Genomic DNA, 24,663 nt, shown 5'->3' on the forward strand with positions numbered 1-24,663 from the left:
TTTCCTGCTACGACACGGCCAGTTTACTTTGTTGGACCAGTATTTTCTAGTCGTTGGTATTAAAGGAGGTCCCCCCAGCCCCGTACTCACACTACAGTAGTTATGTTAGTCCCCTTAAGCTTCTGCAATGCCTCCCTATTGACTTAATATAAAGCTGCTGCTTCTTAAGGCACCCACCCGTGTTGGATACATAAGCTAATCTCCAAATGGCACCTTAAACCTACATTATAGTTGCCACAATAGAATAAATTTATCGTTATTAATTTCATTTCTATACCACTTTGTATTTTAAAGAAAAAAATCTCAGAGTGGTTTACAACATATTAAAACATCAAATAAAACAATCCAGAATAAAACAAATTCAAGCTTCAAATAAAATATATCAGATCCTTCTCTAAGTGACATTTCCCCCATATTTATTTACCTACTTAATTTATATAGATGCCCCATAGCAGAAGTACTCTAGGAAGTCAGTGTGGTGTAGTGGTTAGAGCATCAGACTAGGACATGGGAGATCAGGATTCAAATACCCACTCAGTCATGAAGCTGACTGGGTGACCATGGGCTAATCACAGCCTCTTAACCTACTTCACAGGGTCATTCTAGGAATTAACTGGTGGGGGGAGGGTGACCCAATTTGGATGTAAAATGAAGCCAGGCATCGTGGCTTGATCTTCCCACATATGCTGGGAGAGAACTATCCGCACATCATGGTTAACTATGGTTTACTGTGACATGTGAACACAACCACTGTTTCACTTGTGTAGCATATAAGGGTTGTTTATTTCTTATTTGAAATTATGTGTGCAGGTCAGAAGCTTGTGCCTTCTTGCATTTGTGTGCAGATGTTTATGCATGTACACACACTGCATATAAGTGTCCTGTCACTTGTTTGGGATCTGTGCACCAGCTGCAGTCTGGAAATTGCTACCAGAAATGGAATGGGAAGAAGTCCTCTTAAACCAGATTCTATGTGTGCAGCTTAAGCATGAATGGACATCCCTCTGCCATGGTCCATAAATATGAGGCTGAAAATCATTCAAATGTGAAATATGACTAAACGTAATGAGATTATGGGAAAGTTCCAATAAGGTAGCAGGAGAGGTGGAAAGGCCTCATTTGACTCCTCCAAGCACCCAAGGAAAAAGCTAGATATTTATTCTCTTGCAAAACTGGTTTTATCTTTAAATACTGCCTTATTTCTGGGGAAGAAATGAAAATGCCCCAAAGTTGCAGTTTTAAATATATTACCGTGAAGTATGTCCTATAGATCCTAGTGGGACTTAAGTTCTGGATAAACATGCTTAGGGTTGGATTAGATAGTGCAGATGCTGATGTGCTACATTCTGTAGTTATCTCTAGAGTGCAGGGTTGCTCCCAAGTTACACGCTTAACCCCTGAGTCATAAACACCCTTCCATCTGTGCTTTCTTCAGAATAACCAAATACCATATTAAGACACACTTTTTTCCTCCTAAAAAGTAAGGGGAAGTGTCTGTGCATCTTATGGAGCGAATGTGTGGTTGATCGCTGGCCCCCTTTCTGGCCCCGCCCCCTTGCCCCGGCCTCCATTGTTGAATGTTCTGCAGATGGAGGCTGTTTGTTTTCCCAGCGACATGTGACTGGATGATTAGATTATCTGTCTGGAAACTGTAGAAACAGCTCCCCTTCCTTTCCTAAAGAAGCTGCAGAACTGTGAGTTGAACCCCATAAAAACAGGATTTTTTCCCTTTGCAAAGTAAGCTCAACAATTTTGAGTTGATCCTCAAAAAATGGGGCTTTCCCCCTTTCCTCCTCTAAAAACTAGGTGCGTCTTATGGTCAGGTGCGTCTTGTGGAGTGAAAAATACGGTATATATCCCAATTGCATTCTAGCCTTAGCACAATGGTCTCACAATTGCTTTTCAGCAATAATAACATGATCCACACACAAATGGTGTAGAATAGCCTTGCTACATGCAAGGCAGCTTGGTTGTGATGCAATTAAATTCTTTAGAGATGTAAACAAAATCTGGCTAGTTCCCTTCAGGGTAGGAGAAGTGCTGGTTTTTGTACTTCTAGAAATGGGGAATTGGCCATCGTGAGTTTCTCCCTTCCCAAAAGCCTTGCCGAATGCAACCTGAAACCTGCATGGCACCTACGGAGCCTTATTTGCATGTCTGCTACCTCCTCCCATGTTCCATATTAGGAAGATTACAGGATGCAGACTCATAGCTTTTCACCAGCTAACTTTTAAAAAATTCTCTCCCCCTCTCTCCTGTCTGCCTCACTTTGTTCAGCCTGATGAGAAGTTTTGGGGAACCTGAAAGGTTGAATACAATTTTCTGACATACTCTTTGGCCTGATACATATATTGCCCTTATATGGATTTTGAAACAGTGGCCCGATCCATGCCATACATTTCAGTATCTTGTGGTTTTAAACAGTCATGGATTCGTCCAAAGAATCCTCCAGACTTGGAGCATATCTGAGGGGGGGGGGGTGGAAGCTGCAGGGTGGAGAATAAGCATATATCCCATTTGCAGATGTTGGAGGCAAATTTGGATATCATCCTTGGAGTACGTCCAGCCAGCAAGCTCCAATGGTAAAACACAAACACCAAACTGAAGAGAATTGACATCTGGAGAAATGGGTACCTTCACCTTCTGAACGTAGGGCAGCAGCTGAAGAAGGAGCAAAAAGGGTTTTCTTGTGTGTGTGTTTCTTTGTGGCTGATTAGCTGCTCTCCCTGTGCAAAGGTCAGAAGGGGCAGGGTTTCTGTTGAGGCAGGTGATTAGCTGTGGGAGGAGCTTATCAGAGCTTGCAGGGCAGCAGCTGAAGAAGGGGTAAAAAGGGTTTTCTTGTGTGTGTGTGTTTCTTTCTGGCTGATTAGCTGCTAGCGGCGCGCGCAGTTTGATCCATCTTTTAGATTTAGGGGAGCTAGTCTCAAACGTTTGTTGGGGGAGACCTAGGTTTTTTTGGGGGGGAGTTATTTGTCCTGTCTTCACGCTTTTTATGATGGAAGACCGCTGTAGCCACCCCCAACGACACATTCTCAAGATGGAGGGGGAAGGAACAGCTGCAGTCGCCTGCGGTTCCTGCGCAATGTTTGCCATCTTGCCAAAGGTTGCAGGCAGCTTTACCTGCAGCAATTGCATGTTGATTGCCCTCTTAGAAGACAAAGTCCAGAGCAACTGGAGGAACGTGTAGCTACGCTCCAAAGAATTAGAGAGCTGGAGCTCTTCTTGGAAGCAACAGAGCACACCGCCTCCACCAAGGAGGAGACAGGGGACTCCCCTGAGAAGGAGGCTAGTTCACCAACACAGGAGCCAGATATATGGAGAAATGTGACTCAAAGAAGTAGGAGGCCCAGGGTTCGCTCTTATTGTTTAGAAATACACAATCGTTTTGAGGTCCTCTCCCCTAGCATGGAAGACGAAGAGCAGACTCCATTTGAGGATCTCTCCCTCATTACAGTCGATCAGGTATATGAAGACGAGCAGCAAAGTCAGTCCTCAGGGAATGTGCAGGCGACCTTGGAACAGACAGCTCACGGAAGAACCCTGACCAAACCTAAGAGGAGGCGTGTAGTGGTGATAGGGGATTCCCTACTGAGGGGAACAGAAGCAGTGATCTGTGGGCCTGACAAGATGTCTTGGGAAGTGTGCTGTCTCCCCGGGGCTAAGATCCAAGATGTAACTGAACGACTGCAAGGAATCATAAAACCCACTGACAAATACCCCTTCCTCTTGGTTCATGTGGGAACCAATGACACTGCAAGCAATAGCCTCCAGAAGATCAAAAGAGACTATGAGGCTCTGGGCAGGAAATTGAAGCAATTAAATGCACAAATTGTCATCTCATCTGTCCTCCCAGTTGAACGATGTGGCCCAGGGAGAGAGGGAAAAATAGTGGAAGTGAACAGCTGGCTTCGCAAATGGTGTAAACAGGAACGGTTTGGATTCTTAGATCACAGACTGCAGTTTCTTGAAGATGGACTTCTGGCAAGCGATGGGCTGCACCTCACAACGGTTCGGAGGAATGTTTTTGCCAAAAATCTCAGAAACCTCATCAGGAGGGCTTTAAACTGACTAATGTGGGGGAGGGAGACAGTGCCCCTGAAGGTAGGAGTCTATCAATTGATGAAGATGATCATCCAAATGTCATAGCCCAAATGGAGCAAACAGCACGCAGACCTAGTGGTGGGAGGAAAAAATCCTTAAATAAGAGACACGGGGGAATGATTAATGGACTTCAATGTCTGTACACTAATGCGCAAAGCATGGGAAATAAACAAGATGAGCTTGAGCTCTTGGTACAGCAAACTAAATATGACATAATAGGCATCACTGAAACCTGGTGGGATAAGTCCCACAATTGGAATGTAATAATGGGGGGATACAATATATTTCAGAGAAACAGACCAGACAAGAAAGGAGGAGGAGTGGCGTTATATGTCAGGGATGTGTATACTTGTGAAGAGATCCAAGATTTAGAACCTCAAAGCCAAAGTGAGAGCATTTGGGTCAAAATTAAGGGAGAGAAGAATAACAGTGACCTCATTGTGGGAGTTTACTATAGATCCCCAAGCCAAACGGAGGACATAGATGATGCCTTCCTGGAACAGATGGCCAAGCATGCAAAAGGAAGGGAGATATTAGTAATGGGGGACTTCAATTACCCAGATATTTGTTGGATGTCAAACTCAGCCAAGAGCATAAGGTCAAACAGATTCCTCACTGGCCTTGCAGACAACTTCATTGTCCAGAAAGTGGGAGAAGCAACAAGAGGAACAGCCATTTTAGATCTGGTCCTAACCAATGTTGATGACCTGGTTAGTGGGGTAGAAGTGGAAGGATCATTAGGCACGAGTGATCATGCTCTTCTGAAGTTTACTATACAGCGGAAAGGAGCAGCCAAGCATACTAGGACTCAATTTCTTGACTTTAAGAAAGCCGACTTCATAAAACTTAGGGAAGTGCTGGGTGAGATCCCATGGACAGTAATACTAAAAGGAAAGGGAGTTCATGATGGCTGGGAGTTTGTTAAGAGGGAGATAGTAAAAGCACAACTTCAGGCAATACCAATGAGACGGAAACATGGAAGGTGCCTAAAGAAGCCAGGGTGGCTATCTAAAGAACTTTTAACTGAGTTAAGATTAAAAAAGGATGTGTACAAAAAATGGAAAAGGGGGGAAACCACCAAAGAGGAATTCAAACAAATAGCCTGCACGTGTAGACACAAAGTCAGAAAAGCTAAAGCACAGAATGAACTCAGGCTTGCTAGAGAGGTTAAAAGCAACAAAAAAGGCTTTTATGGGTATGTTTGTAGCAAAAGGAAGAACAAAGAAACAGTGGGGTAACTCAGAGGAGAAGATGATGAAATGCAAACAGGGGACACAGAAAGGGCTGAACTCCTCAATCCCTTCTTTGCCTCAGTCTTCTCCGATAAAGAAAACAATGCCTGAGAAGAATTTGGAGCAAATGATTCAGCAGAGGAAACACAGCCCAGAATAACTAAGGAGATAGTACAAGAATACTTGGCTAGTTTAGATGTATTCAAGTCTCCAGGGCCAGATGAACTGCATCCAAGAGTATTAAAACAACTGGCAGGTGTGATCTCAGAACCACTGGCAGTCATCTTTGAGAATTCCTGGAGAACAGGTGAAGTCCCGGCAGACTGGAGGAGGGCAAATGTTGTCCCTATTTTCAAAAAGGGGAAAAGAGAGGACCCAAATAATTACCGCCCAGTCAGTCTGACATCAATACCAGGGAAGATTCTGGAGCAGATCATTAAGCAAACAGTCTGTGAGCACCTAGAAAGGAATGCTGTGATCACCAATAGTCAGCATGGATTTCTGAAAAATAAGTCATGTCAGACTAACCTGATCTCGTTTTTTGACAGAATTACAAGCCTGGTAGATGAAGGGAACGCAGTGGATGTAGCCTACCTTGATTTCAGCAAGGCATTTGACAAGGTGCCCCATGATATTCTTGTAAAGAAGCTGGTAAAATGCGGTCTTGACCACTCAGTGGATTTGTAACTGGCTGACTGACCGAACCCAAATGGTGCTCATCAATGGTTCCTCTTCATCCTGGAGAAGAGTGACTAGTAGTGTGCCACAGGGTTCTGTCTTGGGCCCGGTCTTATTCAACATCTTTATCAACGACTTGGATGATGGACTCAAGGGCATCCTGATCAAATTTGCAGATGACACCAAACTGGGAGGGGTGGCTAACACCCCAGAGGACAGGATCACACTTCAAAACGACCTTGACAGATTAGAGAACTGGGCAAAAACAAACAAGATGAATTTTAACAGGGAGAAATGTAAAGCATTGCACTTGGGCAAAAAAAATGAGAGGCAAAAATACAAGATGGGTGACACCTGGCTTGAGAGCAGTACATGTGAAAAGGATCTAGGAGTCTTGGTTGACCACAAACTTGACATGAGCCAACAGTGTGACGCGGCAGCTAAAAAAGCCAATGCAATTCTGGGCTGCATCAATAGGAGTATAGCATCTAGATCAAGGGAAGTAATAATGCCACTGTATTCTGCTCTGGTCAGACCTCACCTGGAGTACTGTGTCCAGTTCTGGGTACCACAGTTCAAGAAGGACACTGACAAACTGGAACGTGTCCAGAGGAGGGCAACCAAAATGGTCAACGGCCTGGAAACGGTGCCTTATGAGGAACAGCTAAGGGAGCTGGGTATGTTTAGCCTGGAGAAGAGGAGGTTAAGGGGTGATATGATAGCCATGTTCAAATATATAAAAGGATGTCACATAGAGGAGGGAGAAAGGTTGTTTTCTGCTGCTCTAGAGAAGCGGACACGGAGCAATGGATCCAAACTACAAGAAAGAAGATTCCACCTAAACATTAGGAAGAACTTCCTGACAGCAAGAGCTGTTTGACAGTGGAATTTGCTGCCAAGGAGTTTGGTAGAGTCTCCTTCTTTGGAGGTCTTTAAGCAGAGGCTTGACAACCATATGTCAGGAGTGCTCTGATGGTGTTTCCTGCTTGACAGGGGGTTGGACTCGATGGCCCTTGTGGTCTCTTCCAACTCTATGATTCTATGATTCTGTACCACTAAGCCTTAATTTCAAAAAACTCATTTTAATTCTTATATATTTTTTAAATAATTTATATTCCAGCTTCCACAATAACAGCTATGATCGGCTGGCCTACATAATTTAAGACAAAGTAACATAATGTCATAAAAGAAGCTGGACAACAACAGAGACGAGTTCATTAGATTAAAATACAGTCAGCATTGAAGGTACCAAAAGGATAGGAACCCAGAGTCCGTGTCAGGAGTGTTTCCACTTGGTGTCAAGAAGGAATGGGGATGCATAAGGAATAGCTGCCAAGTTCTCTCCCCAGCCTAACAAGCAGGCTGGTGGCCTTTCAGAGAGGCAAAGTGTGTAAGGGAATGAGCGAGTGACCCCATGATACAGCACAGTGTTGTGCAGCATAGATGAGAAGAAAGATATAGTGACTATGACAGGAAAAGAAAGCAACTAAATAAGAAGGCTAGTGGCATATTTAGGAGGTTGCCAGAGACTTGCCATGCATACTTGGCCCACCTGCAGCTGCTTAGCAGAGCAAACCCATTAGCCATTCCTGCTACTACTTTAATTATTAGCTGTTTTGCATTAAATAATATTGTACTATATGGTGGGATTTTCTTGGGAGGGGAATCATAAAACTGTGTAATGGTTAGAGGTGGCTACATATGTTGAGGTTCTGCAGCAGAGTTCTTCTGCCTAGAATAATGAAGGGAAGGTGCAGGTCATTTATAGGAACAAGCTGCTTCAGTTTGGGCCAGCAAAGCACAGGAAATGCCCAGGCTACCCTGAACTTCCTTTTAGTCAGCTTCCTTTATGACTCCTGAAACTGAGCATTCCATTATTGTCTCATCTTAAAGCCAAGCACATATGCTGCGATTAGATAGCCTTTCCCTTGAGGTTTGATTAGAAATTATGACAAATGTAATAATTTCTCTCCACCCACACCCTGCCTTATGCACCCAAAGGCTTATTGATTGCTAGGCATTATACTAGTGCTTCTTTTGCTCTGCGTGGGGATAGTCGGTGATGCAATAGAGGATGCATGAGAAAATAATAAGGAAGCAATCCCTTGGGAATTGTATTGATGTGATAGGTCAATCACATCCCTTTCTGCTAGATCTGGCAGAACCTCTATGCGTTAATGACAGGCAAAGTCAAGCATTTCTTTGTTTTTATTTTTTGGGGTGACATTATTTCTGACAAACTAGACCAGAAACCATAGAAGTTTGTTCTTAAAACAAAACCATTCTTAAACCAAGGCACACTTTCCGTAATGAGGCTTCCCACCGCCAGTGCCCTTCCACCTTTCGGATTCTGTTCTTAGACCGAGGTAAAGTTCTCAAACCAAGACACTATTTACGGTTTTGCGGAGTTTGTAAACCAAATCGTTCTTAAACCGGACTGTTCTTAAGCCGAGGTACCACTGTAAAGGTTTCCATCATAGAATACCTTTGTTCTAGTCTAAACAATATTTGTCTTGCTCCCTGACCTACAGATTCTTGAAATGGATTATTTTTGCTTTCCTTGCTGAGTAACCAGCACTTCTATTTGGTTTAGTTTATAAACTTTCCATAGCTGTTCTGCACATGTATAAGCACATTAGAAGTGTTGTCCTGGATCAGATTAAAGGATTACCTGGTCTATCATTTTATCTTCAGCAGCTGCCAGCCAGATGTCTCAGGAAACTCAAAATATGATGGAGATTACTATTTCTTTTTTTGTCCCAACGTCTGGACATCAGAGGCATATTTCCAGAGCATGGGAATTCCATTTTAGCATTCACTGATGATAGGATTGACCTCCATTCATATGTTTGTGGTTTTTAATGCAATTGGTTCTAGGTCCATCACAGCATTCTGTAGAAAACTATACATGTCTGTACAAATATGTTTGTTTTTATTTCTTTAACAGAATCTGTGTACTAAGCTGTATACAAATTGTATACAATTTTATTGTAAATAATTTAGAGTGAATATAAAATATACATAGAAACTGTAATAAAAGCTAAAATTAGAAACAAATTTTTAAAAATGAAAACCCCACACATACAGATTTGTATACATGCTCATTTCCTTAAATCATGTGTTATAGATAACGTCTCCACAAAAGGGCCAAAAAAAGGTATTGCATTTTGTTTAAAGGGTGTATTTTCTTACTCTCGAAGCTGAGTGCAACAGTTCTTTCCATGCATGTTTCAAACAGTAAGATTATTTTAATTTTACAGTAATACAGTCATTCAAAAGCTGACGAACTTATTAAGATACTAATAACATGAAACAGAACTGTAACATCAGCTCTATGCACCTCCTGCAAACGAAAAATTCTACATGCTAGAAATAATTCATAGGGCCTTGCATCCTGCTCCAAGAGACACACTCAACAGCAAGATATGTTTTGGCAAGTTGAATCTTTTCTACCCTCCCGGCCACTGCCTCTGTGGCCCCATATTATCATTGCAGCACCATTCTGTATTTGCATATGCGTATTTGTTTTATGTGCATAAACAAAGTAACAAAGAGTCTTGTGACACTTTAAAGACTAACAAATTTGTTATGGCATAAGCTTTTGTAGACAAGATCTAGTCCACAAAAGCTTATGTCATAATAGATTTGTTACTCTTTCAAGGTTCCACAAGGCTCGCAGTAGTTTTTGCTGCAAAAGACTAATATGGCTACACCTCTTGAAAAATCAACTTTTGCCCTGAAAGGCAAAAGTTTGAGGACCTGGTTAAGATGTTACTTGCCCACAAATAAGCACTGAAAAGAGCCAGTCCCCATGGCAACAATCCATGTGAAGGTGGTACCATCTAAAAGCCCTTCACTGCCAATGAGCTAATTATTTTAATATGGCTTAACAAATAACTTCTTTGTTTATCATCTGTCCACTTAATCTTTCTGTAGAAAATTCAAGTTCTTCTGTTACTAATCTTGAATTCACGAGTCGCTTGTAAGGTAACAAAGTTCTAATACAAGATGCCAGACCTCTGCTGGTTATACCTGGTTTGGTCAGTAAAAGTGTGGGGACTATATTTGGAGCTATATCAAAGGCCCCGTGCATTTTAAAAAAACTAATATTAAAAACTTGTAACCCAGGGGCAGCCAGTGTGGTGCTTTCCAGATGTTGTTGAACTCCAACTCCCATCAGTCTCCCTGACCATGGTTAATGGTCAGATAATGAGAATTGTATTCCAACAATATGTGGAGGCACCACATTGCTTACTCCTGCAATAACCTATCCAGCTACTTCCTGATGAGTGGCAGGATTGTGCTATATCTGAATTTTAATTCATACTGTACCATGTCACATATTTCTGCTAAAGATGCCCATTTGATGGGATGGTCTGGAAGGTGGCTCAATAGAGAAAAGCCTTGAAACCTTTAATACACTGGTACCTCGGGTTACGTACACTTCAGGTTACATACGTTTCAGGTTACAGACTCTGCTAACCCAGAAATAGTATCTCAGGTTAAGAACTTTGCTTCAGGATGAGAACATAAATCGTGCTCCGGCGGCGCGGCAGCAGCAGGAGGCCCCATTAGCTAAAGTGGTGCTTCAGGTTAAGAACAGTTTCAGGTTAAGAACAGACCTCCAGAACGAATTACCGTATTTTTCGCTCTATAACACGCACCCGACCATAACACGCACGTAGTTTTTAGAGGAGGAAAATCCGTAGGCATGCCACCCATAGGCATTCCCTCCATAACACGCGCAGACATTTCCCCTTACTTTTTAGGAGGAAAAAAGTGAGTGTTATGGTGCAAAAAATACGGTAAGTACTTAACCCGAAGTACCACTGTAGCTTGAAGAAGCCAGGCAGAAAGAGTGGGCTGAAGGACATGGGAGACTTAAGTAAATGCAGATGAGCTTGGCAGAGGAGGCCAAAATATGCATGTATCAGCCAGGAGGGACGGGGAGGACACAAGATTTTCAGTTCATTGCAGGAATTTGATGGATGTGCAAGTACAAAAGGACTGCATCTTTGGTAGTGTGAAATTATTCTGCAAGTTGAGAAAGTTTCTCCCACCATTGTGAGGCTCAGGTTTTTCACAGGGGCACGACTTCACTTGCTGATCTTTGAAATAAAATAGGTACTTCATTTTAGCAAGGAGCTTTTCCTCCCCCTGTTTCATAAATGACTCAGATGTCCATTGAGAAACTAGCTTAGAATTCTAAAATGAAAACTCCAAATCAGTTACTCACTGCAAAGTTTATTGCCAAGGGGCTCTTTCTCTACCTAATGCTGCAGCTTCAGACCCAGACATGCCAGTGTTGGCAGAACAACTCTGCTTTGTTCTTTTCAGTGCTAATGAAGTGTTTACTTTTGCAGGTGTGCTTTTAACTCAAGCCTGATAAGCCAGCCAGCTTTCTCCCTGCTTCCTCCAAAGCACTGCAGCAGCAGCAATGTCTTGTGTCTTGTAGGTTGTTACTCAAGAAATGAAACAATTTTGAAACCTGTATTTTGTGTAAAGTTATTGTCAGAATGTTAATGCTCCTAGCTGCATAATGCTGTTCTTTAACTCATATTTTCAACAATTATTATCTACAAAGGCAAGAATAGCAATGACGTATTTCATCTAAAGTGACTGAAAACACAGAATTTGGGGGTTGGATTCAGAGCAAATTAAAACTCCATTTGGTTTTGTGGAACTTAATGCGACTTGAGGTTTCCATGTAGATTTCAGTGGGCTCTAAGCATCACTAACTTGGTCTGGATCCACGCCTTTCCTATAGAGCACAAAGTTTAATCATGGGCAGTTCTTCTAGATAAGATATAAAATGTCATGAACCTTGAGCAAATGGCTTCTTAAAATGATAGGAACACCAGTGGAAAACCCTCCCATCAGATGTCAAGGAAATAAAGAACTACACAACTTTTAGAAGACATCTGAAGGCAGCCCTGTGTCAAGAAGTTTTAAATGTTTAACATTTTACTGTGTTTTTGTATGTGCTGTAAGCCGCCCAGAGTGGCTGGGGAAACCCAGCCAGATGGGCGGGCTAGAAAAAAATAAGATGATGATGATGATTATTTATTAAGCAATAGCTTGTCTTGTTGGTCATGAGAGCTGCCATAATAAAATCTACAAAAAGAGACATGGGCTGGAATACATCTTTGTGATATGGTGAATGTCCACACTCACCAATGCCTCTCTCCCCCTTCCCCATCCCAGTACATTCCACCACCAGTTTTCTCATTGTATGTTATGGACAAGGGGGAGATTTGGAGGAGGAAGGGGGATGGAGGGAGAATTGCATAAAAAACAAACAAACACCCAAGCAATAATAAATGGATATTGAGATGGGGTGCTCTTTAATCTGTGAGTGTTGGCACTTAGCAGACTGAAATGAACACAAGCAAGGCAGAGAGAGACAGAGAGAATGTGTGAGATAGTCCAGGAACAGTGTGACCCATAAAATCCTGTGATCATCCACCAAGTTCAACAGCTGTACCTCCATTGCTGATTATGATTTGTTGGTTAAAGCTGCATCGAGATCCAGTAGGCTTGATAGATACAGGTATGGCCATGTTAATATCCCACAAGCAACTATCAAACTTGATGGTGGGTTATCCTGAAAAGCATAGTGCAATCTGACACTTCTATGGATTTGCATGGCCCATTGTAACTTGTCTGCCAAGCTGAAGGGAATATGGGAGGGCAGAGATTTGTGATTTGATAAAGCAATGCCCTAAATTTACCAATAGTATCATCTTGTTCCTTGCTCCCCGCACAATAAACGGACCACCATCAGCCAATTTAGTGCAGATAATCAAGGCATATGTTGCTACAGGGTAGCACAGGCTTCCTCAACCTTGGCCCTCCAGATGTTTTGAGACTACAATTCCCAGCATCCCTGACCACTGGTCCTGCTAGCTAGGGATCATGGGAGTTGTAGGCCAAAAACATCTGGAGGGCTGAGGCTGGGGAAGCCTGGGGTAGTATGTAACCTTGCATTTTGTACTTGCATACTGCATATACAGCATTAGCTTTCTTTTGCCAATCAGTAATTGTGCTGTTGCATAATTACCATGAAACACTTCGCTGACTTGCCAATAATGGGTGGCTCTCTAGGAGAAATTTGAACGCCTTTCCGCCCAGTTTATTGTCACACTTTCAACCCAACATTACGGCCAGATTGCAAAGGGCTTTGGGTTCATTATGTCCCTGCGACTCATCACAAAACTATCTGTACTCTCAAACTTCAGGTGATCACACTTTTACTATGTGCTTGGCTGTGTTGTTGTTATGCATTGTAGAGATTTTCTCACAGCCAGATTTCATGTTCTTTCATCCCAAGTGTTTTGAGGCATGTATGCTGCTGCTCCTCTTTCCTTAAGGGTAAGCCCCTGTAATAATCAAGAGGTAGAATTTATAGAACATGTGATTTCTATGCTGGAGTTTTGCAGCATATGATTGATTAGCCCTTTGTTGACCAAACTACCTGGCAGACCAGTTCAGTTTTATGTTAAATATCCAATGGAAGTTACAAACCCAAAGGTATCACTTGCAGGTATCTATCAGTGAGAAGAATTCACCACCTGAGACTGGACAGGCTGTCTTAGCAAGGACTCACTCGATATCATAGTAGTTTTATATGCCTATAAAGTGACACAGAAGAACAATCTGTTTTGCTCTGAGATTCTTGTGTGCTGTATACTTTTTATTTTTAGTTTATTGGCTGTAGCATATTGATGGATTGATGTGCTTGCTGAGTGGTATCTTGTTTCTTCCCCAAATTCATGTAGTTTTATAGCATCTGCTGTGGTTTCTTCCCTAAGGGAAGTGATGTTTGCACTCACAGGACCCATGGAGTGGTAGTACACTCCACCAAGGAATGGGAGAGATTTAAATGGAAAAGAGCGACTTACATGTAGCTCCTCTACTACAATCATCCTTGGTTTGTTACAGATAATCTTATAACTTATTGTGTGTATATTGAATTAGTCTTGTTTTAAAATGTTATGGCTATTAATCCAAAGGAGTAGGTTTTTAAATGGCTCTGTGCACCCAAATTTTAAATAGGAATTGGTAAATACCAGTAAGTGGCACGCATACACAAAATACACGTTAGTACCGTAATTGGGCTTGATGCTATGGAGGTGCGTTCTAAAATATGTTAATGTTATGGACATAGTACTAGTTCTGAAAGCACACTTTCCTCCTGAGTTCTCTTAGCGTCAAAGTAAATGTTTGCAAAGTGTAGCCTTTAGGATTGGGCTCAATCTGAAGTCGGAATGGCAAATATTGACATTGTGATTTTAGTGATCAAGTTCTACAAATTGTTTTCGTTTTGGTGGAGCATTTTGCATGCAGAGTCCCTCACCTGAATCATATAGCATGTGTGTTAAAGTAACTTCCAGATTCTGCATCTGCTATTTGTGAACTTCAGTCACGTATGGTTGAGTGCACAGAATAAGCCCAAGGTTGCAAAGGTCACTTGTTTTGATATGAAGCTAATGAGGGGCAAATATCTGTAGAAGTCCAAAAGGGATGGTCTAGCACAGGTTGCTAAGCAACAGACCACAAGAATTTGTTCAGTCACGAGGCACTGGCGCCTATTTAGTTTGTTTATGTCAAGTGCTCTGCCACCCAATTTGACAAACGGGAGGGAGGGGGGGAATTATACAAAGTATATGTAGTGACTGCAATTCTTCATCCTGCTTATGGGAAATAGTTCTTCCCTGCTGCCCCCTCTTTCCCATTAAAATGAAACCTGGCCATATGCCAGTTATTACCTTTCCAAGTCAGTTTGTGTTTGGTTTCGGTCAGATTGACTGACATGGAATTTGTGGAATTTTGCTTTGCCTGTGTAGAATGCAAAACAATAGGCCTTTCATTAAAGTACAAAGGGCAGCAAGTTCATATCACTACGTTCACCACATTTTCCTGCTTCTAATTATTTCTGTCATGGGCACTGAGTTTCAATATAATTTTATTCAGTACTTCACTTGTGCCTCAAGGCACACTGTTATGGATCAGTGACAGAGTCTTCTTCTTTTAAATAAATGCATACATGAATAGTAAAATATTAAACATTCTCCACAGTTGCAAGGGTTAGAGGTCACCTTGCCTTTTGCTTGAACGCATTCCACAGCCCTAGATAGTTTTAACTGGTTACCTGTTAATGGTGCTTTGCAATTTATATGGCCAGGAAAAGAACTTAATCGCAATTCATTATCTGTAAACTGGACTTTGAACCATGTCTGTCTCAAGTGCTTAAACATAGTTCCTGCTGTTGGCAACGATAGTGTGAACTGGATATGAGAAATTTCAGCGTCGTAGTTCTAGTTTAGCTGCCTCTGTGATTCACTAGTTTTGTATGCGTGAGGATTCTGACATAAATCTTCTGCTGCAATTCATCAATCACTAGGTTAAACTGTGAGGAGAATTAGCTCCAAAATTGGAAATTGAATCTGCACTATTTAGTGTATTTCAACACCACACTAAACTGCAGTTTAGTAGGATATAGTGAGCTTCTGACTCATGTAACCATCTGTCTCCTTCCCAATCCTGGGATGAGTTTGCCAGCTTTTGCTTCTGGCTTCCATTAACCTCAGCTTGTCATATCATCTGAACTGACAAACTGTAGTTACTGTTAATTAGTCATTGAAACTAGTTACTCAGGAGAAGGGAAGCACACAAGTCTAAGGTTCCGGGCAGCTTATTCACATTATGCTAAACTATGGTTTAGTGTGACACCTGAACTCTCTTAATTGTAGGTGTTTACTCCTTCAACATTCCACACCTTATGTTAGTAAATCATCATTCAAAGCATATGCATCTACTCAAACCATCAGTTTTTTTGGGGGGTGGGACAGGCACAGCTTTAATCCTTGATGAATTGCACTCTGAACCTCTTACTATGAGCTAAATCCACGTTGTCCTAGTTTTATTTATTAAATAAAAATTTTAACATTAATTTCTAAAAAGGGAAACACTTGGCTCCATATTGGCTGCAGACGGATTATGCTTGCATTTCCAGATGGGTCAAGTTCATATTAATGATGATCTATACATCCCCCCCCCTTTTTCAGTTCTGTTGCTTGAGAAGATAGAGAATGATGATATTCATAACAAAACACTGAAGATTACAGACTTTGGCTTGGCTAGAGAGTGGCATAGAACAACTAAAATGAGTGCTGCGGGAACCTATGCATGGATGGCACCTGAAGTTATCAAATCATCCATGTTTTCTAAAGGAAGTGATATCTGGAGGTAATTATGTTTTCAATATTCTCTTTATTTTTTTTAATAACTTTTGTACAGCTGGATGAAATTTGAAGCAACCTAAAGTTGTGTGGTTGTTTCTGGGGTGGTGCCTGGTACATGCTGCAAGTGAGGAGCACTACCAAGGTGTACACAACTTACAAGGTCCTGGCTCCTAAACCTCACCCAGTCAGTAACTCTGGGACTCTGCTGATTCTAGGCTTCCCTTAATGGTTCTCACTATACTTCTCACTATATTGGTTCTCACTATATTGCATTCTAGAGAGCAGGAGGAATATCCCTCTATACGCCTATGTGCATTTTTTAACACCTGAAAGATGAGGGCAGATATACAAGGAGAGGAATTCAACTTTGCACTAAGGCAATTGTTCTGTCTGGTAAAGTACTTTTGCTTGCCAGGCAGAACCACCACCACCCCACTCATCCCTTCATGCGTAAAACAGTTTCATAGAATCATAGAATTGTAGAGTTGGAAGGGACTCTGAGGATTATCTACTCCAACCTGCTGCAATGCAGGAATATGCAGCTTGGATCGAACCTGCAACCTTGATGTTACCAGCTCTACACTCTTAACCAACTGAGCTATCCAGGTTTCATTTACAGTATAATTAAAACAAGGCAGGTGAAAACCCACAACCACCAGAGCAACAGTAAAACAACAGCAGCAGTGAGATCAAGCATCCATCTTAAACACTTAAAGGAATTATTCAGTTCATTCTTCCTTTTTTGTGGGCTGCAAAGTGAAGGCTTTATGGAAACAAATATGATGAAACCACTTTCAGATATGCAGAATACTTATTTATGTAGCTGGATTTTCATTTGCCTGTGGCTGTAAGACATTTCATTTAGCTGCAACCATGTGCTGAAAGGATGTAGAGCATGGCAATGGCATAGCCTTTGTTGCGGTGTGTTTGGATGCTTTCCTTCTTTCTAGATGGGCTGATGACCTTTTTAGTTTTTGTTTTGCCCTTCATTAAGCCATGTATTTAACTGTCAAATGAACATTTATTTATAGTTATGGCGTATTGCTGTGGGAACTCCTTACGGGAGAAGTTCCATACCGAGGCATTGATGGTCTTGCTGTGGCTTACGGTGTTGCTGTCAATAAGCTTACTTTGCCCATTCCATCCACATGTCCCGAACCATTTGCTAAACTAATGAAAGGTACTTGTGCTGCTTATTAAAAAAAAGGGGGGGGGGGAGTTGCTATGAGATAACTCGCATGTTGTCCATAATATGTGTACATTTTTTTTAGTTTTAGCACTTCATTTAGAAATGTCATCACTTACGTTAAGGTATAGAAAGCACCAGCTTCCCATTTCATTTTAGTCCAGTACTAAAAACGTTTTTTTAACGCGTTCAGCAGTGGAATGTAATTTCATTTTAAAAGCTGCATTCATCTTTGAAAGTGCTTTCTTGCTCATTTATTCATTAAGTTATATTCTGCCCTTCCTCCAAAGAAGCTCAGAATAGCAGTGTGGCCTCACCACAGCCTGTGACGTAGCTCAGGTTGAGACAGTGTGGCTTAGAATCTTAGAACTGTAGAGTTGGAAGGAGCAGTGAGAATCATCTAGTAGTCCAAACCCCTGCGATGCAGGAATATGCAGCTGTCCCGTACGGAGATCCAACCTGCAGCCTTGGTGTTCTCAGCACTGAGCTCCAACCAACTGAGCTACTTGCTTAGAGTCTGCAAGTCAGTGCAGTTAATGCTCAAAGTTAATGAAAAGTTACATCGGAAGCAGTTTATTTTATTGGTGTAGCATGATTTTATCGATGCATGATGTTTGCGGATCTACAAATTGAATAATTCATAGGAGGGAAGTGAAGGAATCCTTATTTTTAAAAGCTCTTGTGTGCCATGCTTCCATATTTTGAGCCTGGATTAATATATAGGACATGGGTCTGTGCCTTCGGGTCACCGTTGCAAAAAGAAGATTGTGTGAGACCCAGGCAAAAATGCACATGATGAATATATTTGTGGTCTCACTTTTTGAAAGTGAAAGGACCGTAAGTTATTTAACAGGTCATGCCTAAAATAATCTGTGCATGCATCCAAGTCATGTGCTACCTTTTATACATAGCTCTGGACAGTCTGAGGAAATTGCCTCATTTAATGCAATCTGAAGCAAACCCTACTCTACCAAGAAAGTGCTCTATTAATTGTTTTGAGGGGTTTTTTAGAAACATTATATAAACATTATAGAAATGCTTAAAAAGAAATTAATTCTTAAAAGCTGCCAAGTTACAGGGAACCAGGCAGAGGGCCTTCTCGGTAGTGGCACCCGCCCTGTGGAACGCCCTCCCACGAGATGTCAAAAAGAAAAACAACTACCATACTTTTAGAAGACATCTGAAGGCAGCCCTGTTTAGGGAAGCTTTTAATGTTTAATAGACTATTGTATTTTAATATTCTGTCAGAAGCCACCCAGAGTGGCTGGGGAAACCCAGCCAGATGGGTGGGATATAAATAAATTATTATTATTATTATTGTTGTTGTTGTTGTTGTTGTTGTTGTTGTGTCAGATTTTGTTCCCTTTTCTTCTAACTGATGCAATTGATGAATTTTAGTGTGCTGGGCTCAGGATCCCCATATCCGACCGCCCTTTACCTTGATTCTTGAGCAGCTTACTGCCATTGAGGGGGCTGTTTTGACTGAGATGCCTCAGGAATCTTTCCATTCCATGCAAGATGACTGGAAACTAGAAATTCAACAGATATTTGATGAACTGAGGACCAAGGAAAAAGTGAGTGAACATTAAAGAACAGACACTGAGATTGTGGTATTGTGTGTCCCCCTCTTACCGTATTTTTCGCCCCATAGGGCGCACTGGCCCATAGGACGCACCTAGTTTTTTTTCGGGGGGGAATAAAGGGGGGGGAATTATTATTTTTTTCCCAGGCGCGGGGCTGGGGCGGGAGAAGCCCAAGCTTCCCCCAACCCCAGCCCCCAGAACAGGCTGCGATCCGCAAGCCTAGGGAGCCTGGCGGGAAGTCGCGCTGGTCTCCCCAGGCTTGCGGATATCTGCCCGAAGCCCGGGGCATGCTACTCAGCGCACCCCGGGCTTTGGTATGCAGGCAGCTCTCCGGAAGCCTTGGGAGACTGGTGGGAACTCCCGCGGGCTCCCAAGGCTTGCAGATAGCTTCCTGAAGCCTGCAGATCGAGAGGGGTCGGTGCGCACTGACCCCTCTCCCTCTCCAGGCTTCAGCGAAAGCCTGCATTCGCCCCATAGGATGCACACACATTTCCCCTTCATTTTTTGAGGGGGGAAAAGTGTGTCCCATAGGGTGAAAAATACGGTAATTCTTGGTACTCTTTAACTCTTTTAAATTGCTCTTTTATCCTTATGCAGTGATGTATAGTCAGAACACACTGGGCTTAATGGCAGGTGGGATTGCCAAAGTCACCCAACTTTTTATTTTTATTTTTTTGCCATGTACATAAAGCTGAACACACACAAGTTGCGGGCTTACTATATACAAATGTATATGTAATTGTTTAAAAGTTGGGTGACTAATCATATATAAAAAACAAAGCCTTCATTGGGCGAGCAGCTAATTGTGAAGAAAAGAAGCTTCTGCATTATTTGAAATCTTGCCTTTTCCTATATGTTTGTGTGTGTGTGTGCGCGCGCGCGCGCACACACACACACACTGCACTGGGCTAACTATTCTTTTGTTACAAATATTAATGGGAAACTTCGTAAGCTACCATCCAAGTTGACTTTCATACTCTACATTAAAAGCTTTCCTGCAGAAAAAGTAGGGAAGCCCTTGGGGCACTGGCATGCCTACTAGATCTTAGTTATCTGGCATTGTATTGAATAATAATAACAACAACAATAATAACAATTTTATTATTTATACCCCACCCAGAGTGACAGGGTTTCCCCAGCCACTCTGGGCGTCTAACAGCATATATAAAAAATTGTAAAACACCAACCATTAAAAACCTCTCTGTACAGGGCTGCCTTCAGATGTCTTCTAAAAGTCAGTTTATTTCCTTGACATCTGAAGGGAGGGTGTTCCACAGGGAGGGTGTCACTACCAAGAAGGCCCTCTGCCTGGTTCCCTGGAACCTCACTTCTCACATTGAGGGAACCACCAGAAGGCCCTTGGATCTGGACCTCAGTGTCCGGGCCGAATGATAGAGGTGGAGACGCTCCTTTAGGTATCCTGGGCCGAGGCCCGTTTTTCTTTTCCTCTTCTGCAGTCTACTTGCTAAAATAATAATTTAGAGTCACATTTCAGAACACATTGTGGAGGTTAACAAAAAACAAACCAAATTGATGAGGGAAACAATGTCCCAAATTTGTCCTTAATCCAACAAAGCTCGGCTAGAGTCTTGTTGACTACCTCTTTTAAAAATAGCCTTGGTGTGGAAAGAGGGAGATTTCACCCTATCTCCCTCTTGTTTGAAAGTTGTCAGGTATGCTATCTAGAAATACTTATGGAATTATTTTTTTTCATCACATGGCAGAAGACTTGTTTCCTAACTAGTTTTTCTGTAACTATCGTTAGGAGCTGAGGTCACGAGAAGAAGAATTAACAAGAGCTGCTCTCCATCAGAAGTCACAAGAAGAGTTGTTGAAGCGGCGTGAGCAGCAGTTAGCAGAACGGGAGATCGATGTACTGGAGCGAGAACTCAATATTTTGATATTCCAGTTAAACCAAGACAAGCCCAATGTGAAGAAGAGAAAGGGAAAGTTCAAAAAAAGCAGATTAAAGTTTAAAGATGGTCACAGAATCAGTCTGCCTTCAGGTTCGATTTTCCTCATCTATGCATTTATTTAGGATGGCTACTGCATTTGCAGATTTCAAATACTGGGCTGAAAGTTTCAGAGAGTGCTATTGAAAGGTTAGATACTATACTGCTATCATATTATGCATTTCAGTGTGACAAATGAGCAACGTTTTGAAGATATTGAGGCGTTAGCACAGACCTCCCTTGTGTTTGGTTTAGAATTTTGTTCTATCAGCCAATCAAACTTCCTGAATTGGGAAACCAAATATACTGGGGAATGTTGCTTTGAAGTAGAATTCTGGTAGGGAATTCCCCTGTTGAGAACATATTATATCTTTGTTCACACCAAAGTATTTATTACTGGTGTGTCAAGGGTTTGTGAAAGAGCAGCAAACATGGATCCCTTCCTCTGCTCAGTAGCTGTGGCTACTGTTCTTCCTGTACCTGTTTACCAGGGAGTAAGAACCACTGGATTCAAAGGGTCTTACTAGGATTGTGTTGCATGTTACCTTCAGAGTTGTCTCCATGGCACTTAGTGACACTTAAATATGAGCCAACATGAAAAGCAGTGCACCAGCTAGGTTGTGATTATGCTGTAAAAACACTGCACCAAGTTCTTTAGAGGTAGGCAAAATTGCAGGTGCAACAAATAATGAATTTTGTGCTTTTTTTAAAAAAAATGCCTGTAACTATTGTTATATGTAAAGAAGTAGCATGTTAGTTTGAATTTGGGTTTTTATTTTATTATACAAATACATTCTTCTCCTGTTTATAACAGATTTTCAACACAAGATAACAGTGCAAGCCTCCCCGAACCTGGATAAGCGAAGAAGTTTAAACAGTAACAGCTCTAGTCCACCAAGTAGCCCCCTAATAATTCCCCGTCTTCGAGCTATACAATGTAAGTCTAATTCAGGTATTGTCCCCCTTCCCCCGATCTTGATTTTCTTAATCTGGAATGACTGAACGCTCCTGATCTTGCTGTACATTTTAATACAGCCTAAGTCTGAAATCCTATACCCACTTAGCCGGCAGTAAGCCCTATTGAATTCAGTGGGACTTACTTCCAATCAAACATGTATAGGAGTATACTGTTATTGTTAGCCAGTACGAGGTGAAGGTGAAGATATGGTAGTTTAAAACAATGGAGAGAAAATTCTCAAATTAAAAAAAGATTTTGTTATTAATTTCAGAGTTATTTTACACTGTGGTTAGCATTAACAATGGTAATGAGGCAGTGACTTAAAATTTAACTGTGTTGGAGGCTTAATTTAGGCATTCCACCAAACCATGGTTTCTGGTAACTATAGTTTACAGCCGCAAACCATGATTTGAGCTTCTGATCCAAACTGGTTTAGAGCTGCTTTTTTGCTTCCTTTTCCTACCTGCTCAGCATTCCTATCTCAAGGTGCTTTGGCATTTGGAGGTAGTGTGATGCCCACAAATTATGGCTGGTCAGTTCAGAAAACCTGAAGACTGCAGCACCTTGGATTGCAAACTAGCCATCAACTTCTGATTCTGGTTTCCTACCATCTTACAAACCATGGTTTGTCAATTTGGGCTGTGCAATTAATCACAAATAGCTTCTGGTTTTTGCTTGGTGTATGAATTGTGCCCAAGACAGGACTTGTAGAATTTTAAATAAATAATTTTATTCTCATATATATATATGAAAAGAAACATGAATATAGGTGGGCAGTTTGCTGGAATGCATCTTGAGATTTTCAGTAGAGTTACTGTATGTTGTGTCTGCCTGCCTGCCTCTGTGCACGCATGAAGGGACTTTTACATTCAGCTTAGTTCCAAGTGTTTTCCCCTTTCACACAGCCTAACACTGGTTAATTATTCAGTGTTTTCTGTTTGAGGGTAATAAATTATCACTCCTGTTTCCCAGAAATGAAAGGGGCTATTGTCTGTCTGCCGTTCAACCTGGATGTCTTGTAAACAAAAGATTATTTTCTTCTCTTTGAACAGCATTTTCTTAATCCTTTGTTCCCATTATCTTCTGTTCTTTCAGACTTGATAGATAAAGCTGAAGGGGAGTTCTTACAGACATTTAACTTGTGTACTTATTTGGCTGAAGCTGAAACTGTTTTCTTATTCTGTGGTACATTTTCTCCCTTCACCTAATTTTGGGCTGCACTGCAGTGGCATAATGGAAGGAATGGGAGCCCCTTCAATACAGTTTAGAAACAGAGGTCTAGTCACCTTTGTCTGGAAATGAAATTCCAAGGCCTGTCACATCAGGTTTTTAATGAAAATAATCAAAAAGGCTATAAAACGCAAATTCTTCCTCATGCAGGATTTATTTTTAACTGTTGGTAATGCTTGTAATCAGGCTTTATTGATTTGATTTTTATAAAGGTCGTTACCAACTTGGAAGTTTTTTGAAGAAGGAGAGGTTATATCTCTCAATTTGGTTTCTTTAGACAATTATACATTGGAACTATATGTTAAATATTCCTTAGACTGTGAACCCAGTCTTGAATATTTTTGAGAGACTCCTTGAATTGGGCAGATTTTGTAAACGAGTTTGTAAGTCTTCAAGCTTCCCACCACCACCATAATCCTTCTCAAGAACATAAAATGTTAGAGTTAAAATATTAGAATTGCCTGGGATCTACGGAACTGAGAAGAAAAGAACATATGCTGGCTGTACAGTTATGGAGTCTGTGGTGTGCAAGCCCTTGAAGGGGCCAAATCCTGCATAGAGGTTGTTCCAAGGAGTCTTGGGATATGTATACAGGAGATATTTTTTTATTTTTCTAATGCAGTCACCTCCTGTAGAAATGGATCTTTGTATCCCAGTAATTGGATTCCTGTGATTGTAATCTGAACAGAGAGCATTAAAAACCCACAAAAAGTTCCAGTGTAACTTTACCAATTTTGTTTTCCTCATACATTGTACATCATCCAATGGGCTGGATCTTGGAATGACAAGTAAGAGAAAGCTTGCAGAAAAGGATTTGCCTTGTCCTTCCTTTGCACTGCAACTTCTTGAAATTCCAGAAGATCTCTGACCCTCAGAGTGACTTTTGGTCAGGCAGAGGACCAACTGTGTATAGAAAGGGGTGCAGAAGTATCATTCTGCAAGGTTTCTTCCACTCAGAGTCCAGTCCAATATGTTTAGGAAAAATTAGGGAAGGTATAATGAGTATATAGGGATTGGGGGGGTTATAATTCTCTCAACGAAATTAATTCATTCCGCGAGTTTTGTTATCTTGCGATTTTTTTCGTCTTGCGAAGCACGGTGTCGGGAAAGTTTTGGAAAAGCTTCAAAAATCACCAAAGTCTTTAAAAACCTCAAAAAAGGCTACCACACCGCGTTCTATGAGTTGCTCCTTGAAGTCAAGTCGCAACTGTATTAACGGTGTTAAGAAAAAGGAAACAAACTTGCAAGACGTTTCTGTCATGCGAAGCAAGCCCATAGGGAAAATAGTCTTGCGAAGCAGCTCAAAAAAACCTTTCGTCTAGCGAGTTTTTTGTCTTGCGAGGCATTCGTCTTGCGAGGTACCACTGTATGGCCAAGCTACTAACTACATTCCATCTAAACATGCTTCATTCACATCCATTCCTGTACTGTGTTGTATAATAGTATTGTGTGGCACAGCAAGACTTCACTTAGTAAATAATTATTATTTTCCCTATTGT

General features: G+C 41.5%; 1 protein-coding gene across 2 annotated transcripts in view; it reads left to right on the forward strand.

Annotated features, from left to right (window-relative positions):
* The window catches only part of MAP3K21 (mitogen-activated protein kinase kinase kinase 21), a 36,821-nt gene that overhangs the window by 2,626 nt on the left and 9,532 nt on the right, over nucleotides 1–24,663 (forward strand). For both annotated transcript variants that reach the window (XM_081186205.1, XM_081186206.1), the window contains exons 2-6: nucleotides 16,079–16,259; nucleotides 17,287–17,435; nucleotides 18,840–19,015; nucleotides 20,790–21,030; nucleotides 21,791–21,913. In XM_081186205.1, the coding sequence (XP_081042331.1) occupies nucleotides 16,079–16,259; nucleotides 17,287–17,435; nucleotides 18,840–19,015; nucleotides 20,790–21,030; nucleotides 21,791–21,913 (870 nt within the window). The remainder of the gene's footprint in view (nucleotides 1–16,078; nucleotides 16,260–17,286; nucleotides 17,436–18,839; nucleotides 19,016–20,789; nucleotides 21,031–21,790; nucleotides 21,914–24,663) is intronic.

This window comes from Podarcis bocagei, assembly GCF_964188305.1.
Source record: "Podarcis bocagei genome assembly, chromosome: 3".
Taxonomy (NCBI): domain Eukaryota; kingdom Metazoa; phylum Chordata; class Lepidosauria; order Squamata; family Lacertidae; genus Podarcis; species Podarcis bocagei.